We start from the raw sequence: 17,220 nt of genomic DNA, 5'->3' as shown, positions 1-17,220 counted from the left end.
CCAGGGCTCTACAGGAAGACCCAAGCTTTGCTAGCAGCACCCACATTAGGTGGTTCACAGATGCCTTTGTAACTCTAGCTCCAGGGGATCCAACAGCCTTTTCTGGCAGCCTTTTCTGGCCTCTGTGAGTACCTGTATACCCCAATACACCCCTACACCCTGACAAGTTCCCCTGCAGCAGAGGACTAATGAACTAAATGACTATGTACAAGTGGGGAGGGGCTGGGATGTGCTGAATTGGAGTTGGGAGTGTAACAGGTGGGTCGTAAGTGGCCTGTTGTCTGCAGCCAGGCCTGGACTGTGGGTCCCACAGGTGTCTGGCTCCCCAGAGCCCGGCCCTACTGGCGGCCAGCTCCCGCCCTGCTCCTGTGTACCTTGCTCCCTACTGTGGTCCGGAAGTGCTTGCTGTTCGGTTTGATGACCTGCTTTGCAGATTTAACGGTGATCATTGCACCAAAGGGAGAAGATGGAACAGGGTTTTCTTGAAAAAAGGTGGCGCAGAGATGAAACTGGAAGGAACAGAGAGGGTTTTAATGTCCCCAAGCGTTGACTGACAGTCCTCACCAGCACAGACCAAATTCACAATCACAACAGCCATCTAAATGAGAGGGCCCAGAGAGATGGCCCCAGGCACCTCTACAGCCAGCGTTCCATTGAATAGGCAGAGCCTCCTTGATGGTGACACCCATGGCTTCCTTCTTCCAGGGACTGGGAGAGAGGACAGCTGTGCATGTGTCTACATGTATGCATTGCTCCATCCGGCAGAAGAGAGTCTACTACCCCTACTGAGCCCCTTGGCTCAGCTACACTTTTCTCAGCCCACTAACTTCCCCCTACAGATCCAAGCCCTGCTCCAGAATCAAGGCTGTGACACTGTCTTCCAGCCACGCCCTACTCACAGTGCTGAACCCGCACCCCTGCCTCAGTGTTTATATGTGGATGTGTTTATGTGTATGAAGGTGCATGCACACATGATAGACATGCATATGGAAGCCAAAGGACAACCTTAGGCTTGGGGCTTATGCAAATCAGAATGCAGGGAGACCAGAAAATGCATTCCCACCTCCCCACCTGCTGGAGTTATGGACGTGTGTGTACCGCTGTCCCTGGCTTTTTTACATGGGTTCTGGATCAGTCTCAGGGTCTCATTATTGTATGGTGAGCACTTACTGAGCTACCTCCTCAGACCTGTTCGTTTTTGAGGCAGGGTCTCACGATGTAGCCCAGGCTATCTTAGACCTTGTTATTAATATACAGCCGAGGCTAGCCTTCATCCTGCCTCTGTTCCCTTATCTTTATTTGTTCCTCTTTGAAACCCTCAGAGCAAGCAAGGTATTCTGCTGTCCATCAGCTGTTGTCAAGTGTCAAGTTTCTGTCATCATTTCTTCTTTTAAAGTGGACTCTTGGCATCCTCCTGTGCCTCTGGGCAGTGGCTGCATCTGGAGTTCCCATCTGTTAGCTCAGGAGAGCGACCCACTGCTGCTTCTATATCTTCTAGATAGGACCTGAGGTGAGCGTGGGGCTGAGCAAATAATCAGCAAATCAAGTCAACTAACTCTATCACCAGACGCAGTCCATCTCAACACTGAATGCTTGCTCTTCTGTGAGCCGCTTGGAAGAGTGTGGTTGTCTCCAAGGGGCATTTGTTTATGATCGACCATTAGTGCAATGGCCTGGCCTCATTTAGGAACTTCTCAAAAGACTTGAGCATTTTTTAAACAGTGGATTGGATCTTCTAGAAGAAGTAAATAAATATAGGTCAAATTATTATAAGATGAAGGCCTATCTATGAAATACCATCTTCTCAAAGTGTTATAAGGAAATGTTTGAGTGTAAATGGCCACAAGTCATTCGGATGAAGCTAGTGTTCATCACACAGAGCAGTAGGGTTCTAGGACCTAGTGTCCCAGGCCACACTTCCTTCAGCCATCCCCACACTTGGTTTGCTTTTCTTTCTTTTGGTATGTGTGTGCAGGTGTGTGTATGTGCAGGTGTGTGTACAGGTGTGTGTGTGTTGTGTGTGTGTGTGTGTGTGTGTGTGTGTGTGTGTGTGTGTGTGTTGAGGCTGGGTATGTTCTCTAGTCATTCTTTGCCTTGTATTTTGGGAAAAGATTTCTCACTGAACCTGGAACTTTCTAACTTGGCTACTCTGGCTGGTCAGCCAGCTCCAGAGCTCTGCCTGTCTGTCTGCCCAGTGCTGGGGCTACACGTGCACAGCGCTACAAGTGGCTTTTTGATGTCGGTGCTGAGGATTGAACTTAAGCCCTCAGGCTTGTGGTCAGCCATTGTACTGACTGACATCTCCCCAGCTCCTTTGTTTCTGTTTCCTGGAGTGCTGTGGGTACCTCACACTGCTTGTTTGTGTGTTAAGGGACATGGCTTCCTCTAGAATATGGGTGCCCCTGGAAAGATTTGTTCATCTGTCATGTTCACTGTGGTGTCCCCAGAAATGGTGAGGGCCTTACCCACAATCCTTTGTGTGAATGAAGGAGCCAAATGTGAAGTGTGCTTTCCCAGCCAGCCATGTTAGCTGCCCTCCTTCTCTGTCATCTGCCTGTCCCACCTCATGTATACAGTTTACAAAGCTTTCAGACACTACAGTGTACTTTACCTCCAGTTCTAAGACAAACAAAATGTGGTATGCGCACACACTGGAATCCTACTCAGCCATGAAAAAGAATGGAATGAAAAGAGCTGTGAGCCTGTTACCCAGGTGCCCTTCTCTTTCCAACTCCACCCTTCCTGTGTCAGCCACACAATGAGCCGCAGCCTGTGCCCCGGGGCCCCTGCCAACCTTGCTTGCTCTGAGGGTTTCGACCAGCATGTCATAGACAGTGTCTCTGTTCTTCTCCAGGAACCCTTCACACTGGTACTCAACCTGTGTAGAGAGAGGCCAGGGCCCACAGCATCAGCTACAAGCGCACCTCTTCCCTTCCGTTCTCTTCTTTGTAGTACATGGGATCAAACCCAGGGCTTTACATGCACTGAGCATGTGTTCTACTCCCAGTACCCCCCCCCCCCGGCACCCCCCCATGTGTATGTGTGTGTGTGTGTGTGTGTGTGTGTGTGTGTGTGTGTGTGTGTGTATTGTAAGATCTCAGGCAGATATATATCCAGAAATGAGCTCAATCTAGACTACAGAAGAATTTCTGATGATTAGCTAAAAGCCAGCATTCCTCAGGAACTCGTGAAACATGTTCCTGTCCCCCAAAAGGAGTAATTCTTCTTGCTTCTGGCAGACGGGGCGCATGGCTCCATTCACACATACCTATGTCAGCTATCAGCATATCAAAGCCCATGCTGCTCCAGGCTCCCTCAGTCCCTACTCACAAGTACTTGTTACACATTTCAAAGCTCCCAGGCTAGCATCCTGGCCTCTGGCCCCTTCCCCTTCAACTCCCAGGCCTGCTCCAGCTCACAGCCCACCCCCCCTGCTGTTCTCTACTACCCCTTCTCTTGTTATCTCTTGCTATTTGATTGCTCTGTCCACTCCCTTCTCCCACTATTCTCCCTTCTCTGGAAGTTAGCTCTGGCCCTTGTCCAGTCTGCTTCAGTTACTCTCTGCTCTGGACTCTTCCAGATGCCTCTGAGCTCCAGGGATCCATCTGTCCCTAATTGCCTAGGGATGACAGGACGGGACGGGATGGGATTACAGCTATGCGGCACCATGCCTGCATTTTTTTTTTTTTAAACAAAGGGTTCTGGGGATTGAACTGGGGTCCTCATGCTTGTAGGGCAAGCACTTTACTGACTTCTCTCCCCAGTTCCCCTCAGTGGGACTTGAACCCAACCGCAGCAGAGACATCCTGTCCTGGAGAGGGTGCAGTGGTCTTCACCGTACCTTGTCAGCGAAGTGCTGGACGACAAAGGATGTGTTGGACATTCTAGGCTTTTCGAATAGAGCGTTCTTGTCGACAAAATTGTTGTACAGCTTTTGGAGCCAGTTTTCATCAGTTCCATGAGGCAACTGGAGGAAGAGGAGGCAGAGGACAACTCAGGTGAGGACACGAGGTGAAAGATTACTGGAGGGAGGCAAGAGGCTGACTTTGGGGCACCAAGGCCGTCCGCTCCCTCAGGGAGCCCCTCCAAGTCAGAGGCGCTTCTCCCCTGAGCAGCTCCGAGCGTTCATCTGCCTTTGACGTAATCTTTATAGATAGCTATCTTTTATTATGGACAGAGAGTAGTTGTGGTAATATATGAAATATTTACTACAGTCTTTAGAAGGGAAATGGTCACGTCACACTTGGGAATAAAGGCTTGTCTAATGCAGAATAGGCGGCATTTTCTTCTCACAGAAGCCTCACAGTTCAAGGAGAGAGGGAGCCTCACTTGACTCTGAGTGATGGGAGGCACAGAACCAGGTGTGTGCCTTCCCTACCCCACCCCAGGGAGTAGATACATATTATACATATAATATATAAATGATAAATCAGTATTTATATATATGCTTTTCTGCCTTCCAGAACCAAGATCCCGCTAAGCTCCTGGAAAAACCTGTTTTTGATGCTGGCATTTAAACACTACTGGTTAAATTCAACCCAAACGAGTGAATTCCACACCCCATTGAGTCTCAATGATGTCCAGGTCACCTTAGGAGATACTTCAGGACTTACAAATACTTAGAGTCTGCCTTGTCCTCTACCCTCTTGCCTCTGGAACATTCCAGAACACCGGCTGGATGCCTGCCACAGCTGGTGCACAGGTGGTACTTGGAAAGCGATCCGGAAGAACTGTGGAACCAAGAGTTCCGGGAAGGAGCCACCAAGCAGCAGCACAGAAATGAAGACATGATGGATCCCAGGGACAGTTGAGGGGGAGGGTTTTATTGTAGCTGTGAGGGAGAGAACAGCTAGTGGCATCTGGAAGAGTCCAGAGCAGCAGGGAGAGAGTAGGGGACTGAACACAGCCTGCAGACCCAACCGGCCACGAGAGGAGGTGGGGGGCGGGAGAGAAGAAAGGAAGCCAAAGGAGGCCTAAGGGAGAGGGGCCAAGAGCGTTGGCAGGGTCATAAGGGAATGAGGAGCTGGGGGAAGGGCAGCACCCCCCCCCGCACCCCCCCCCCCCCCCCCCCGGAGCTGGAGAGGTTTAATTAAGGTAGAGGACAGGATGAGAGGAGCTGGGAGGGCCTGGAGGCCAGAATGCAGCTTGGTACGCTAATAGGCACCACCCTTAGCTATTTCTTTTGGACCTGACATATTGTATCATTATTTTTGCCATTAGCTACTTCTTTTGGATCCGACATATCGTATCATTATTTTTAAGCAAATAAAACTTGGGGGGAGAAATGGCTGCTCAAGTGTCAGAAGTTACTGTCCGAAGCCCATTCACACTGTCCTGGGGGTTATCTGTTCTTGGGGCACACTGCTGGCTGGTCCACCTTCCGGTTGCTTCCCAAAGGGCAAAAATAACAAGACAACTCCTAGAGACTCTCTGGAATCGATGGTGTTGACTGTTCACTCCCTCTCCTGGTGACTCACAGAACCAGGAAGAAGGAAATTATGTCATCCTTAGCAGTTAACACTGGGTGGAGCCCTTTTCTGTGTGCCCGTACATCCACCTACATGCTGGCCTCAAAGACACCTGACTGCAGGATGTTACCCTAGGGACTGTGCCTGAGACCCTGTGAGGTCTCAAACTCAGGACAGATGGCTAACTGAGGTGCCTTTTTACCATATCATGTGGACTCTGGTCAGCTGTTTCCCTCAGTTGCTACACACTAGCACCTGTTACAGGGTCATCCTGGCTGGCATACCCTCACCCTCTCCAGCCCCTCCCCCCGGCTGCTCTTCCCTATATAACCCAGCCATGTTGGTCACGTGGTCTTGGCTTCTTAGCCTCTTAGTCCTTGGCTCCTTTCTTGCCCGACTCTCTCTTTTTTTCCCCTCGTGCTCCCCCATGGCCCAATTCAGTCTGGACCCTTCCAGAAGCCTCTGGCTGTTCTCTCCCTCACATCTACCATCTACCATAAACCTTCTGCTCCTCCATGCCTAGGAGAGTCATCTCCTCGTGGGTTTTTTCATTCATACTCAAGGGTATACGGATGCTAAGGGTGGGAGGGTTCTAGGCCCCAGGGTGCCAGGTCCACATTAGTATCCCAGAGTTAATATCCAACCAATGGGTAAGATATCCCGACTTTACTCTGCGGTGTGAGCATGAAACGGGTTGTTTTGAACGTTACCAAACATTCTTCATCCAGCAACTCCAAAATGCCCATTTTTGCTTCAATCAGGTCAATCACAGGTTGATTGTCATAGAAGTCTATCAGAGTCCAAGGGATGTTTTCCTTCATGTATTCTTCTTGCTCAAGTTTAAACACGTGCTGGGGATCCCAGAGATAAGTTAGAAATTAAATATCATCGAAGAGAGTACATGAAAGGCAGGATCAAGCCTGAAAGATGCAGATGGAGGTCTAATTTGTGGGCAGGAAGACCCTGGAACACTGGCCCGCCCTTCCCAGGGACAAGGCCACCAAGCTTCTCCTGTGGGTCTGGCTGTCACCCCAACACCAGCCTGAGTGGATTCTCTACTCCTGGTGTGTCAGGCCTGGGCCACCATGTGCCACCACCAACACAGCTCTCTGAGTCTTTTTTGCTGTGGCTGTGGGTCACGGCTGCTCTCTGGGGACAGAACCAGCCTCCTTAGCCTGGAGCAGCCAGGACAGGGCAACCACAGAGCAGTCAGTGGGCAAAACCTATACTAGAGTTCAGGGTGTCAAGGAGGCTTTCCTGGGACCTGGCTCGGGCTCCTCCCAGAGGAAACAGGTTACAGATGGGAAGTGTTCAAAGTCACAAGTTGGCTCAAAAAAGAAGCCGAAGATGGGGCTGCAGTTTCATGAAACAACCACCGGGTGGCACAGGAACTCCCTGTACGGCTCTATCTATCTCTCCAGGGTAGATCAGAACTGCGCCCGGCCAGCCCCGGAAAGACAACACGTCACCTACCAGGTTAAACTGCTGCTGCAGCTTTTCGTTAGCATAATTGATGCAGAACTGTTCAAAGCTGTTGACATCAAAGGTCTCAAAACTGAAACACAGTGGAACAAATTAAAATGAAAGCAAGCCCAGGGCCCAGACCTTCATTATAGCTTAGCAGGTTTTTTTTTTTTTTAAACGATTCCATAGCTTAAGAGGCTTGCTATGCTGTCGGCAAGTTTAAACCACTTCAAAGCGACTGATCCCTACTAAACTGGCAGTCAGCTCAAAAACTACCCTTTCCCACCCTGGTTGTTCCCTGGAAGGAATCTGACTGTACATGAGTCACCTTCCCTAAGCCAGGCATTGCAGTAGGCCTGTCACATGGGGTGTATTGGTTAATCTGTAGAACACTGGTGTCAGCACTCCTGGCCTTGCTCTACCGAAAGGGAAATATCCCAGAGTAAGTAAACTGAGCCTGGCTGGCAGTGATGCCTGAGCTTTCAATTGGAGAACGCGTCTCTCCCTGCCCATGGAGGAGACACACAGGACAATTCTGCCTTCCCAAGGCTGGCTTTCAGAGTTCCTGGAACAAAACTCCGAGGTCACTTCACACCTCAGCCCAGCAGGAAGCCACACACATCCCCGCCTTGTTTTCAGGCTTTAATAGCGGTCTCCAGGGTTACCAGGGAGTTGTAAACTCCAGAGCCTTGGAGCAGCCCGGCAGGAGACAGCAATGTGGGATTGGCTGGTTATTATTGCACAGCAGTGAACCCCTTGGGTCCTGTGATAAACAGGATTGTCTTAAGAACAGCCTCACTTAGCTCTTGCCAGCTCTGGCCACATATGAAGCCAGGCCAGGCTTTCCCAGGAGCTGATTCTCAAGAGGACGCAGTGTACACTAAGTCCTTTGCCTGGCCAGGTGAGCACCCTGCTAGGGCCATTGGACGCCTACCTCTCTTTGCTCCAACTCTGCCTCAGGTGATGGATTAAAGTGACTTCATTGTTACACATGAGGGTCAGAGTTCCAGAGGAAGCAAATGGTACCCAAAAGGCCGCTTGAGTCTCTGTCCTCCGCCCTCTTCCCCCTGCTCAAGGCTTTACCCCCATGGCTCTGGTCCAATGGGGTCACTGCCAACCCCACCCACCATAGGTTCCTGATAGTCCAGGGTGACTGGAAGCTGACTGTACCAGCTCTCTGCATCATTTTTAGAGCACCTAAAGTGGAGTCTGGCTTGGACCGGGAAGTACCTCAGGCCAGGGCCAAGAGCTTGGCTTCCCATAATAGGGCAGACTGTCAGATTCCTTGTAGGCACTGTGAGATGAAGTCTGAATGGCTTGCATTGGGACCAGGACCTAAGACTCAAAGTCTCCCAGGGACTTCTTCCAAATGACTTTCCTGATAGTCCTGCAGGAGAGGCCTTCAGAGCTTTAAAAAACGTGCAGCTGGAGCGCTGGAGAGCTTAGCCCAGAGGTCTAACCTCAGACCCAGTCACTTCCAACTCTGGTCCAAAGAACATAAACACAGGGCAGGCCAGGGCATCAGAAATCATCCTTCACTTTGAACCTCAAAGCTCCCTGCTGTAGTTTTAGCTATGTTCAAGGGTATTAACTTTCCTGCCAGCCATTGCCATTCCAGATTAAGCTGAGCTCAGTTCCCTCAGAAGCCATAGAATATGCTGGGACCCGGATCAACACAGAGGCCAGAGACTGGAAAAGGAGTCACCCTTGGCACAAACCTGCCACTTAGAGGGGCGTCGTGAACTCATGCATCATTTTTATAACCGCTATAGAAGAGTTTAGTTTAGAAATTTTAATGAACTCTAACAAGTTTTTAAATCTGCAAATCATGTAATAGGCCACTTAGCTGCAAAATCCACATTCTTCATTACAATGGTCTGGAACTCTGTAGATCTGAATCCCTCTTCCATCCTGCTACTCACCCATTCTTCTTCCTCTGTCTTTATCCCTACTTACCCTACACATAGACACAGACACAGACACACACACACACACACACACACACACACACACACACACAGACAGACAGACAGACACACACACAGACAGACAGACACACACAGACACAGACACACACACACACACAGAGACAGACAGACACATACACAGAGACAGACACACACATACACACAGACAGACAGACACACACATACACACACACAGAGACACACACACAGAGACAGACAGACAGACAGACACACACACACCCTTTACTCTTCTCAGAGGAGTCATCCTGACTCCTTCCTTGCCTCCTTCACCAGTAAAATGAAGTCACAGAGGGCAAGGACCTTTCATCACACAGTACCTGGCAAGTACTTACTTGCTAGATAAAAGTATAAAATAAGGGGCTAGGGAGATGGCTCTGCAGTTATTGCAGGGGAACAGAACTCAGTCCCTGGTTCCCATGTCGGGTGGCTCACAACTGCCTGTAACTCCATGCCGGGGATCTGACGCCCTCTTCTGGACTCAATGGGCATCAGCACTCACACATGCACAAACCTACACACACACACACACACACACACACACACACACACACACACACACAATTATAAAAATAAAATACATCTTTAAAAGTATAAAAAAATACTCCTAAAGTAAAAAGTCTATTATTTTTAAAGGCAAGTTCAAGAAAATACAACAATCACTTCCCACCTCATGTAAGAACTTTAAACCAGGCTACTAATTTTTTTCTATTTTTTTACTGGTTACTCAGATTGTTTCTTGGGCTAAGGTAGGGTAAATAATTTACTAGCCTATCCCAGTAATGTATTAGTATTTTCAAATTATTGGTATGTTTTCACTGAGAGTCATGAGTAGTCACTAAAGACCTACATTAAACAGTCACTCCCTTGAGTATCTCATTTTACCTGGAACAGGTATAGGAACAGCTGGCTTTCTACCTGGGTGAAAGTTCAAGGACAAAGCACTGCCCCACGTCCCTCTGCCCTCTGCTTTTTCTCTCTGTGGGCAGCAGCAGGAGTGTGAAGGCCCAGGCCCTTCCCTTTGTGTGGGGAAGACCCCAGTTGGTGGGAACCACAATGCCTTTCATGGGACAAGTCTTCAGTGTTCCCCTGAGAAGCCAGGTGTGGTGCTGGAGACTGGCAGAAACTGGGACATGAGAGGCCAGTTGCTAACAGCCAGAAAGCTCCTTGGGGTCCCTCTGCTTCCACCATCCTCCACCCTGCTTCCTAGAAGCACCTTTGGCAGGAGCTGGACCCAGGATTCAGAAAAGCAGGACGGGGCAGAGAGAAGGATGAAACCACTCCAAGGTGGCCCAGGCGTTGTGTTGTATGAAGGAGGGGTGGAGTGGCTGAAGGAGGGTGGGGTGAACCAGAGCCCTTATCACCCAGGGAAGGACAGGAATGTAGATGTGGGAGGGCAGGAGACAGCAGGCCAGGCAGACAGGGAGAACGCTAGCCCACCCTAACTGGCATTTCCCTGGGGAATAGGGAGGGACTACAGGGCTCTGAAGCTCACCGGCCTGTAGGGGATGGAAGGAGAGACCACAGCCAAAGGACCAGCTGTGAAGAGCTTAATTTTTCTTTTTCTTTTTAAAAAAGATTTATTTATTTATTTATTAAATATACAGAAGTGGGTGCCAGATCTCATTACAGATGGTTGTGAGCCACCATGTGGTTGCTGGGAATTGAACTCAGGACCTTAACCGCTGAGCCATCTCTCCAGCCCAAGCTTAATTTTTCAAACCTTGGTTGTTATATCTCTAAAGTGGGGGTGCTTCCAGGAGGACTGAGAAACCACTTACCACAGGTGCCCAGTGAGGTTTGCTGGCCATCATTACTTTAGCATTTATTGTATATGTGTACTCATGTATGTGTATGTATGTGTTCATCTGTGTGCACACATGGAAGACCTAAACTAATCTTAGTTATCTCCCTCTGTAGCTCGAAGCCTATTTATTTATTTATTTATTTAGAAACAGGGTCTTTAGCTGAATGCAGAACCCATTCGTTGAGCTAGGCCGGACTTCCTCTGCCTTTCCTGTGCTCTGCTGATCCTGGCTTTTCTGTGGGTGTTGGGATCTGAATGCATGTTCCTATAGCAAGCGCTTTACCTGCTGAGAAAGCACCCTAGCCCTTGTTTGTCATTTATTTAATGCTCTCTGCAGAAAGGACACTATGACCCAAGGCTGTACTTAACATCTCTACATGAAACACAGAAGAAAAAAAATCATCTTAAAATCATGCAAAACAAGTGGAAAGAAGCAACCTAAAAATAACAGGGCATTTGACATTTCAACGAGGAAATGCAGGCACACAGAAGAGACTCTTACCCATAAATGTCCAAAACACCAATAAAAGTGTGCTGCTTGCCTGAGAAGTCCAGTGCCTGGTTGATTCTCTCTACAATGAAGTCGAACAGGTGAGCGTAGATCTTTTTGGCCAGTGCATCCCTGGCATTGATGGCCTGAGGCCTGGTCATGGGCTTTACCACGGTCTCCGAGGTGGTCACAATTTTTCTATTGCACAGCCACTGAGCGACTTTGCTTGTCTCCAGGCCCAAGAGCTCACAGAACACTGTCAAGTGCCTGTCATTCTCCTTCAAGAAACAAACACAATCCTCATCAGAGCCACCCAGCCATCCATAGTTAATACTGCCCCATCTAGCCAAGGCCCCTGTGCCAGAGAGGAGAAGGTGTGTGAGATATCCATGCTGCCCCCTCCATTCTTCAGTCACTCTGGTCAGCAAAGGATTGTGCACCAACCCTACCCCACCTAATGTGGCCCCTAAGTGATCTTCCCTGAAAGATGCCTAGGTATTGCCACCAGACGGACTTGGTGGGAGTCCCCAGCCTGAGCTGGCTTCTCATTTGACACCAGGGCTGGTGGGGGACTCTCCCGACACACAAAACAACTTTTTTCTCTTGAGTCTGGACATGAGAGATGCCCTACTGGGCTGCAACAGGGGTCAGGGGATGATGGTATTTGCCTTTACCCAGCATGCACCACCTCCCGCTCTTGTCACTTGGCCAGAGAGTGGGAGTCCATGTGACTGAACACCATCCTTCCTCCCAAGGTAGGCAGACTCTCACACCATAACTGCCCTTTAAATGCCCAGAGAGTGGAGGAAAAAAAGAAATCTAAACCCCAGTCCTGCCACCTCCTCCTTGTTCCTCCCCCACACCCTTTCGACTGCTACCACACCAACGCAATACTTCCTTCTGGCCTAGCCTGACCTGCTCTCTGGGGAAGGGATTGGCAGAGCCCTTGTCTAAGAAGGGACCAAAGCCTTGACGTAAAAAGCTTCAGTAGAGGGGCCGCTGGGCAGGAGATGCGCAGAGGCAGCAGCCTGCTGACTTCAGAGGGGAGCTTCACCCAAGCTCCGTTTGTCTGGTGTTCTAAGCTCCTGACATAAACGTGTTGTATGTTGTACCAAAGCCAGGACCAATCACTGTAAGACTCACCTTTTCTAAAGTCTTTCCGGGGACTGGAGAGAAGGCGCAGTGGTTCAGGGCACTGGCTGCTCTTCCAGAGAACCCAGGTCTGAGCCCCACCACCCACATGGCAGCTCGTAACTGTCTGCAACTTCCAGGGGACCTGACACCCTTACTGGCCTCCTGGGGCACCAGGCATGCAAAGTGTATACAGACATACACGCAAGCAAAACACTCATACATATAAAATAAAAATAAATCTTATTTTTAAGTCTTAGAATTCTTTCCTCTCCAAGATACCGCCTCCATGGCAAACCTGGTATGAGAGAGCTCAGTGTGACCGTGTTTGTGGGGTGGGAACCATGTTTACTCTATGGGAGTTTGAGAGGGAAAGGTCAGAGGCCAGCTTCTTTGAGGGAGTCATAATGTCATTACCCACAGTCTCTCCCAGTATCCTGTCATCTGAGGACTGGCAAACTCTGTGAGGTTTGGACACCGGTGGGAGGGGCAGTGAGTGTGAGAGGTGGGGGAGGTGGGGGAGTACATCCTGGTCACACCAGGAGAATGGCAGAGCTGCCAGGAGGAGGGAAACTGGCCACCGACCCTCAGCCTAGGGTAGGCTTCCCTACTCTCTGCAGATCACACCTCCTGCAAGGTCAGGGCTTCTTTGGCTTGATGTTGCTTCACAGAGCTTACAACAACCCCTGGCACAAGGTAGGCTCCATAGATAGTTGTCGAATAAAAGAACATATAACACACACACACACACACACACACACACACACACACACACACACACACTGTGACAACCAAGTAAACGTTCTTCCTCGTTCCTGCTAAACCAGTCTGCCTAGCAGGTCCACCCGTGGCTGGTGCTCGTCCATGAAGGCCAGTGAGCCATGAGCAGTGTGCCACTGACCTTCGCACCCAGGAAGGGCAAAGTGAACATGGCTCTTACACTGACTGAAGACCTCTCGTTGCCCATGGTGGTGACCTGCACGTTACCCAGATGTAGGATGGCGGCGAGGATCTTGAAAACATCCATCTGAAAATCTTCCTTGAAACCTGAAGGCAAACATTCCCCGAGTCAGGGTACTGCCATTCTTCCCTGCTTTGCAGTACAGCACCTGGATTCTCCCAAGACTCTCCAGTTCCAGTTCTGGGGCTGGGGCAGGGGTGTGAGGTGGGCTTGTCATGGGGCAGGGGTGTGAGGTGGGCTTGTCATGGGGCAGGGGTGTGAGGTGGGCTTGTCATGGGGCAGGGGTGTGAGGTGGGGGCAGGGGTGTGAGATGGGCTCATCATGGGGCAGGGGTGTGAAGTGGGAGCAGGGGTGTCAGGTGGGCTTGTCATGGGGCAGGGGTGTGAAGTGGGCTTGTCACGGGGCAGGGGTGTGAAGTGGGCTTGTCACGGGGCAGGGGTGTGAAGTGGGCTTGTCATGGGGCAGGGGTGTGAAGTGGGCTTGTCATGGGGCAGGGGTGTGAAGTGGGCTTGTCATGGGGCAGGGGTGTGAAGTGGGCTTGTCATGGGGCAGGGGTGTGAGGTGGGCTTAGTGACAAGCTGTTCCCAGTTCCTCCCTTATAAAGAATGCTGTAACCAGTAGGTCTTCCTCTCTCCTGGGCTGCTGGCAAGTTCAATGTATATCTGGGGCTAAGGCTAAGCTTATTGGTAGAGTGATTGCCTAGCACACAGAGGGCCCTGGACTTGATTCCCAGCATCCCACAGACCAGGTGTAGTAGAATATTCCTGTAATTCAGGAGGTGGGGGCGGGAGGGTTAGAAGTTCAAGACCATCCTACACAGCAAGTGTAGGTACCTAAGACCCCATCTCAAAGAAAAACGACAAACCCCAGAACAAAACATCAATAATAACAACGATGAAAACAAAAACAACTATCTAAGCAGCTATTTTAAGTCAGGTTCCAAGGAGTCTAGGCTCTGGTGTAGTTTCTATACTTCATTTTAAAGATTTCCTTTTCTCTTTGCTCATGAGCTCCCAGAATCCTTCTTAAGGTGAAATGATGGAAGGATTCCACTTGTCCCCAGGCCCCACAGACCAACCACTGTGGATCAAGGCAATGGGCTCTTGTGTCCTTGGGTCTCTGGCTAGGTATGCTCAGTGGAGAGCTTTGGAAGGAGATAAAGAAGGAGGAGGAGGAGGAGGAGGAGGAGGAGGAGGAGGAGGAGGAGGAGGAGGAGGACCAATAGGAAGAGCAGAAAGAGAGGAAAGAAAAGGATGAGCAGAAGGCAGAGCCGGAGAAGGAGGCTGAGCATGTTCTCCCCGGCTCTTCGGGGCAGTGTGGCTTCTGCTTGGCTGTGTGGACTCCCAGACAGAGGTCTCTGTTCCTGGCCTGGCACTAAGTCTCTTCTCAGGCTCATAGAACAGCAATGAGTCTGAACAGGCATAAGCAAAGAACAGTTCTGCCACTCTCCCTGGGCCCCTGCTGTCTGTGGAGGCTTGCCTGGAGCTCAGTCACATTCTCTGTGTTGGTCCTTTCATAAACTCTCCCTCTCTGGTCCTGTCTTGACATCGCCATATAGTACCCCTGGGATTGTGACTGAAACATGTGGAATACACATAGAGGGAATTGGCCCATTTTTTCTGGTGCTGAAAATAAACCAAGCCAGCTGCTAGGAGGACCATGTGTCTAGCTGCCAGCTGTGAAGTGGGCTGTGCTGATCGGGATGCAGCCATGCGTGTTTGTGGCAATCTGTGAGCATGAGGAGATGCTGGGGCCCTACCATCACTGTCCAAGTTCTGTGGTCCATGCTGGAGACAGAGCAGAAGGGAGGCCAGTGCCATCCCTGCTACCCAGCAAAAACTAGGTCCTGAGTGCCAGAGAAGAGCAGCTGATGCCACCTAAGCTTTCTGTGGAGGGAACCTTAGGGTTCTGGATCATCAAGGTCAGATTCCTAAAGGATCTCAAGGCCCTGCAAATCTTCTCTGCTTTCCTACCCAGGCCCAGAACCAGGGCTATGAGTTGACCCACCCCAACATCCATCCCATCTAGGATCTGCTGGAGCACGTGAAGGGACCAGTCCTGCAGATCCAAAGCTATAGAATCTCCATGACACAGGGCAACAACAGGATATCTGAGAGGAGCCCCAGTGAGGACCCAGCACCGATGGTGCAGCAGAAATCAGAGGCCTCGTAACAACCAGACCAAGGACTCTTTGCAATGAACACTTGCAAGTAAAGATGCATGGACTAACAGGTTTACTGTGTGACCCACTATGTCACACCATAGCTTCTACAGTGAGATTTTTCTTTTCTGTTCTCTTTTTTCCTATTTTTTTATTTGGGGGCAGGGATGGAAGGGGCAGAGGGCAGATACAAAGGGACAGGGAGATGAATGGGATCAAGATGCATGATATGAACAGCACAAAGAATAAACAAAGTAAAAAAAAAAAAAAAGCCCTCCCCCCCCCAAAAAAAAAACCTTCTCTGCTCCAAAGATGGACGATACCAGCCCATAAACACATAGAGCATTTCAGCTCATGAGTCTGGGAGTTGAATGACAGGTGAGCCTGGAGAGCCTGTATGTGGTTGATATGACAAATGACACATAAATGACCGAGAAAACCAAAGGAACCGCAGAGCCTGGAGCACCCTGTTGACATGCTGTCATCTTTAGCCGAATCTCTTGGCTACCAGGCCTTTCAGAGACAAAACGTGCAGCCTCACCAGCGCTGTATGTGGACGAATTTTAAACCTCAGGAAGTCACGGTGTTTCCCGAGACAAAGTCATCCCAATATCAGACACCAGGGAATGAGCATGCCAGGTCTCCTCCCTGGAGCCTGAGGTGTGGACTTGTTGACAGAGACCAAGGGTCACAGTGGCTGGTTCATGGCAGGGAAGGAAGGGAAGGGCTGCAGATGGCAGAAACGGGGGCAACCATCTGTCTCTGTGTGTCTAACATGGCAGCAGCGCCCAGGCAATGTGAGGAAAGGGCCACCAGCAGGCCATAGCCTTGAGTAGCAAGCTTATTGGAAACAGCAGATTCCATCCCTGTCACTGGCTGAAGCATTTGACAACTCACACAGTCCAGTGGGGGCCCTGGCCATTAGCAGCCCTAGTAGGTGGCAGATTAATGGTCTTTGCTTCTCTGTATAATGCTGGGAACCGAGTCTATGACTCTAGGATTGTGTGAAGGGCTGGTGCTGGAGAGAGACAAGTCAGTGTCCCCCGACCATGTTCTTTATCTTAAAATTTGACTTATTTTATGTGTACGAGTGTCGGCCTCCAACACTAGTGCACATAAAATACATGGAAGTGCACTCTTGAGTGCCCGCGCCCTCGGAGTTCAGAAGACAACTCTGATTCTTTGGAACTGGAGTTATAGGTGGCAGCTCACTGCCACCTGGGTGCTGGGAATCAAACCTGGGTCCTCTGGAAGAACAGCCAGTGCTCTTAAGCACTGAGCCATCTCTCCAGCTCCCCAGTCATGTTCTTACATGCCCTGAGTGCGCACACTTCCTTGGCTTGCATGATGTTGCTCACCCAGTAGTGTGAAGGTCTTTCGAGTCTCCAGCATGTCATCTCTGTCGTTTACACCTTCAATGACAGTGCTACCTCCCATTCTCGTGTAGTTGAACTCTTCAGCGCTCCCTGGGGCAGAAAAGACAATTAATTCTACTCACAGCTCAGAAATCTGGACATACATGGCTCTCAGAAATGAGAAAAGGCCAGGCATAGTGGCTCTCCTCTACTTCCCAGAACTAAGTTCAAGGCTAGCTTCAAACTACATCATAAAATCCTGTCAAAAATGCCGGGTGGTGGTTGCGCACGCCTTTAATCCCAGCACTTGGGAGGCAGAGGCAGGCAGATCTCTGTGAGTTCGAGGCCAGCCTGGTCTCCAAAGCGAGTTCCAGGAAAGGTGCAAAGCTACACAGAGA

General features: G+C 50.1%; 1 protein-coding gene across 1 annotated transcript in view; it reads right to left on the bottom strand.

Moving 5' to 3' along the window:
• Myo5c (myosin VC) overlaps nucleotides 1-17,220 on the bottom strand; it is a 72,177-nt gene that overhangs the window by 34,365 nt on the left and 20,592 nt on the right. The window contains exons 8-15 of the mRNA XM_036193297.1: nucleotides 16,826-16,933; nucleotides 13,286-13,392; nucleotides 11,227-11,492; nucleotides 6,942-7,023; nucleotides 6,179-6,319; nucleotides 3,842-3,967; nucleotides 2,795-2,878; nucleotides 375-509 (exon numbers count right to left, since the gene is read on the bottom strand). Coding sequence (XP_036049190.1) covers nucleotides 375-509; nucleotides 2,795-2,878; nucleotides 3,842-3,967; nucleotides 6,179-6,319; nucleotides 6,942-7,023; nucleotides 11,227-11,492; nucleotides 13,286-13,392; nucleotides 16,826-16,933 — 1,049 coding nt within the window. The remainder of the gene's footprint in view (nucleotides 1-374; nucleotides 510-2,794; nucleotides 2,879-3,841; nucleotides 3,968-6,178; nucleotides 6,320-6,941; nucleotides 7,024-11,226; nucleotides 11,493-13,285; nucleotides 13,393-16,825; nucleotides 16,934-17,220) is intronic.

The sequence above is a fragment of the Onychomys torridus genome, chromosome 7 (assembly GCF_903995425.1).
Source record: "Onychomys torridus chromosome 7, mOncTor1.1, whole genome shotgun sequence".
Lineage (NCBI taxonomy): Eukaryota > Metazoa > Chordata > Mammalia > Rodentia > Cricetidae > Onychomys > Onychomys torridus.
Note: the sequence above shows the minus strand (reverse complement) of the source record. Positions and strands in the feature narration are given on the sequence as shown.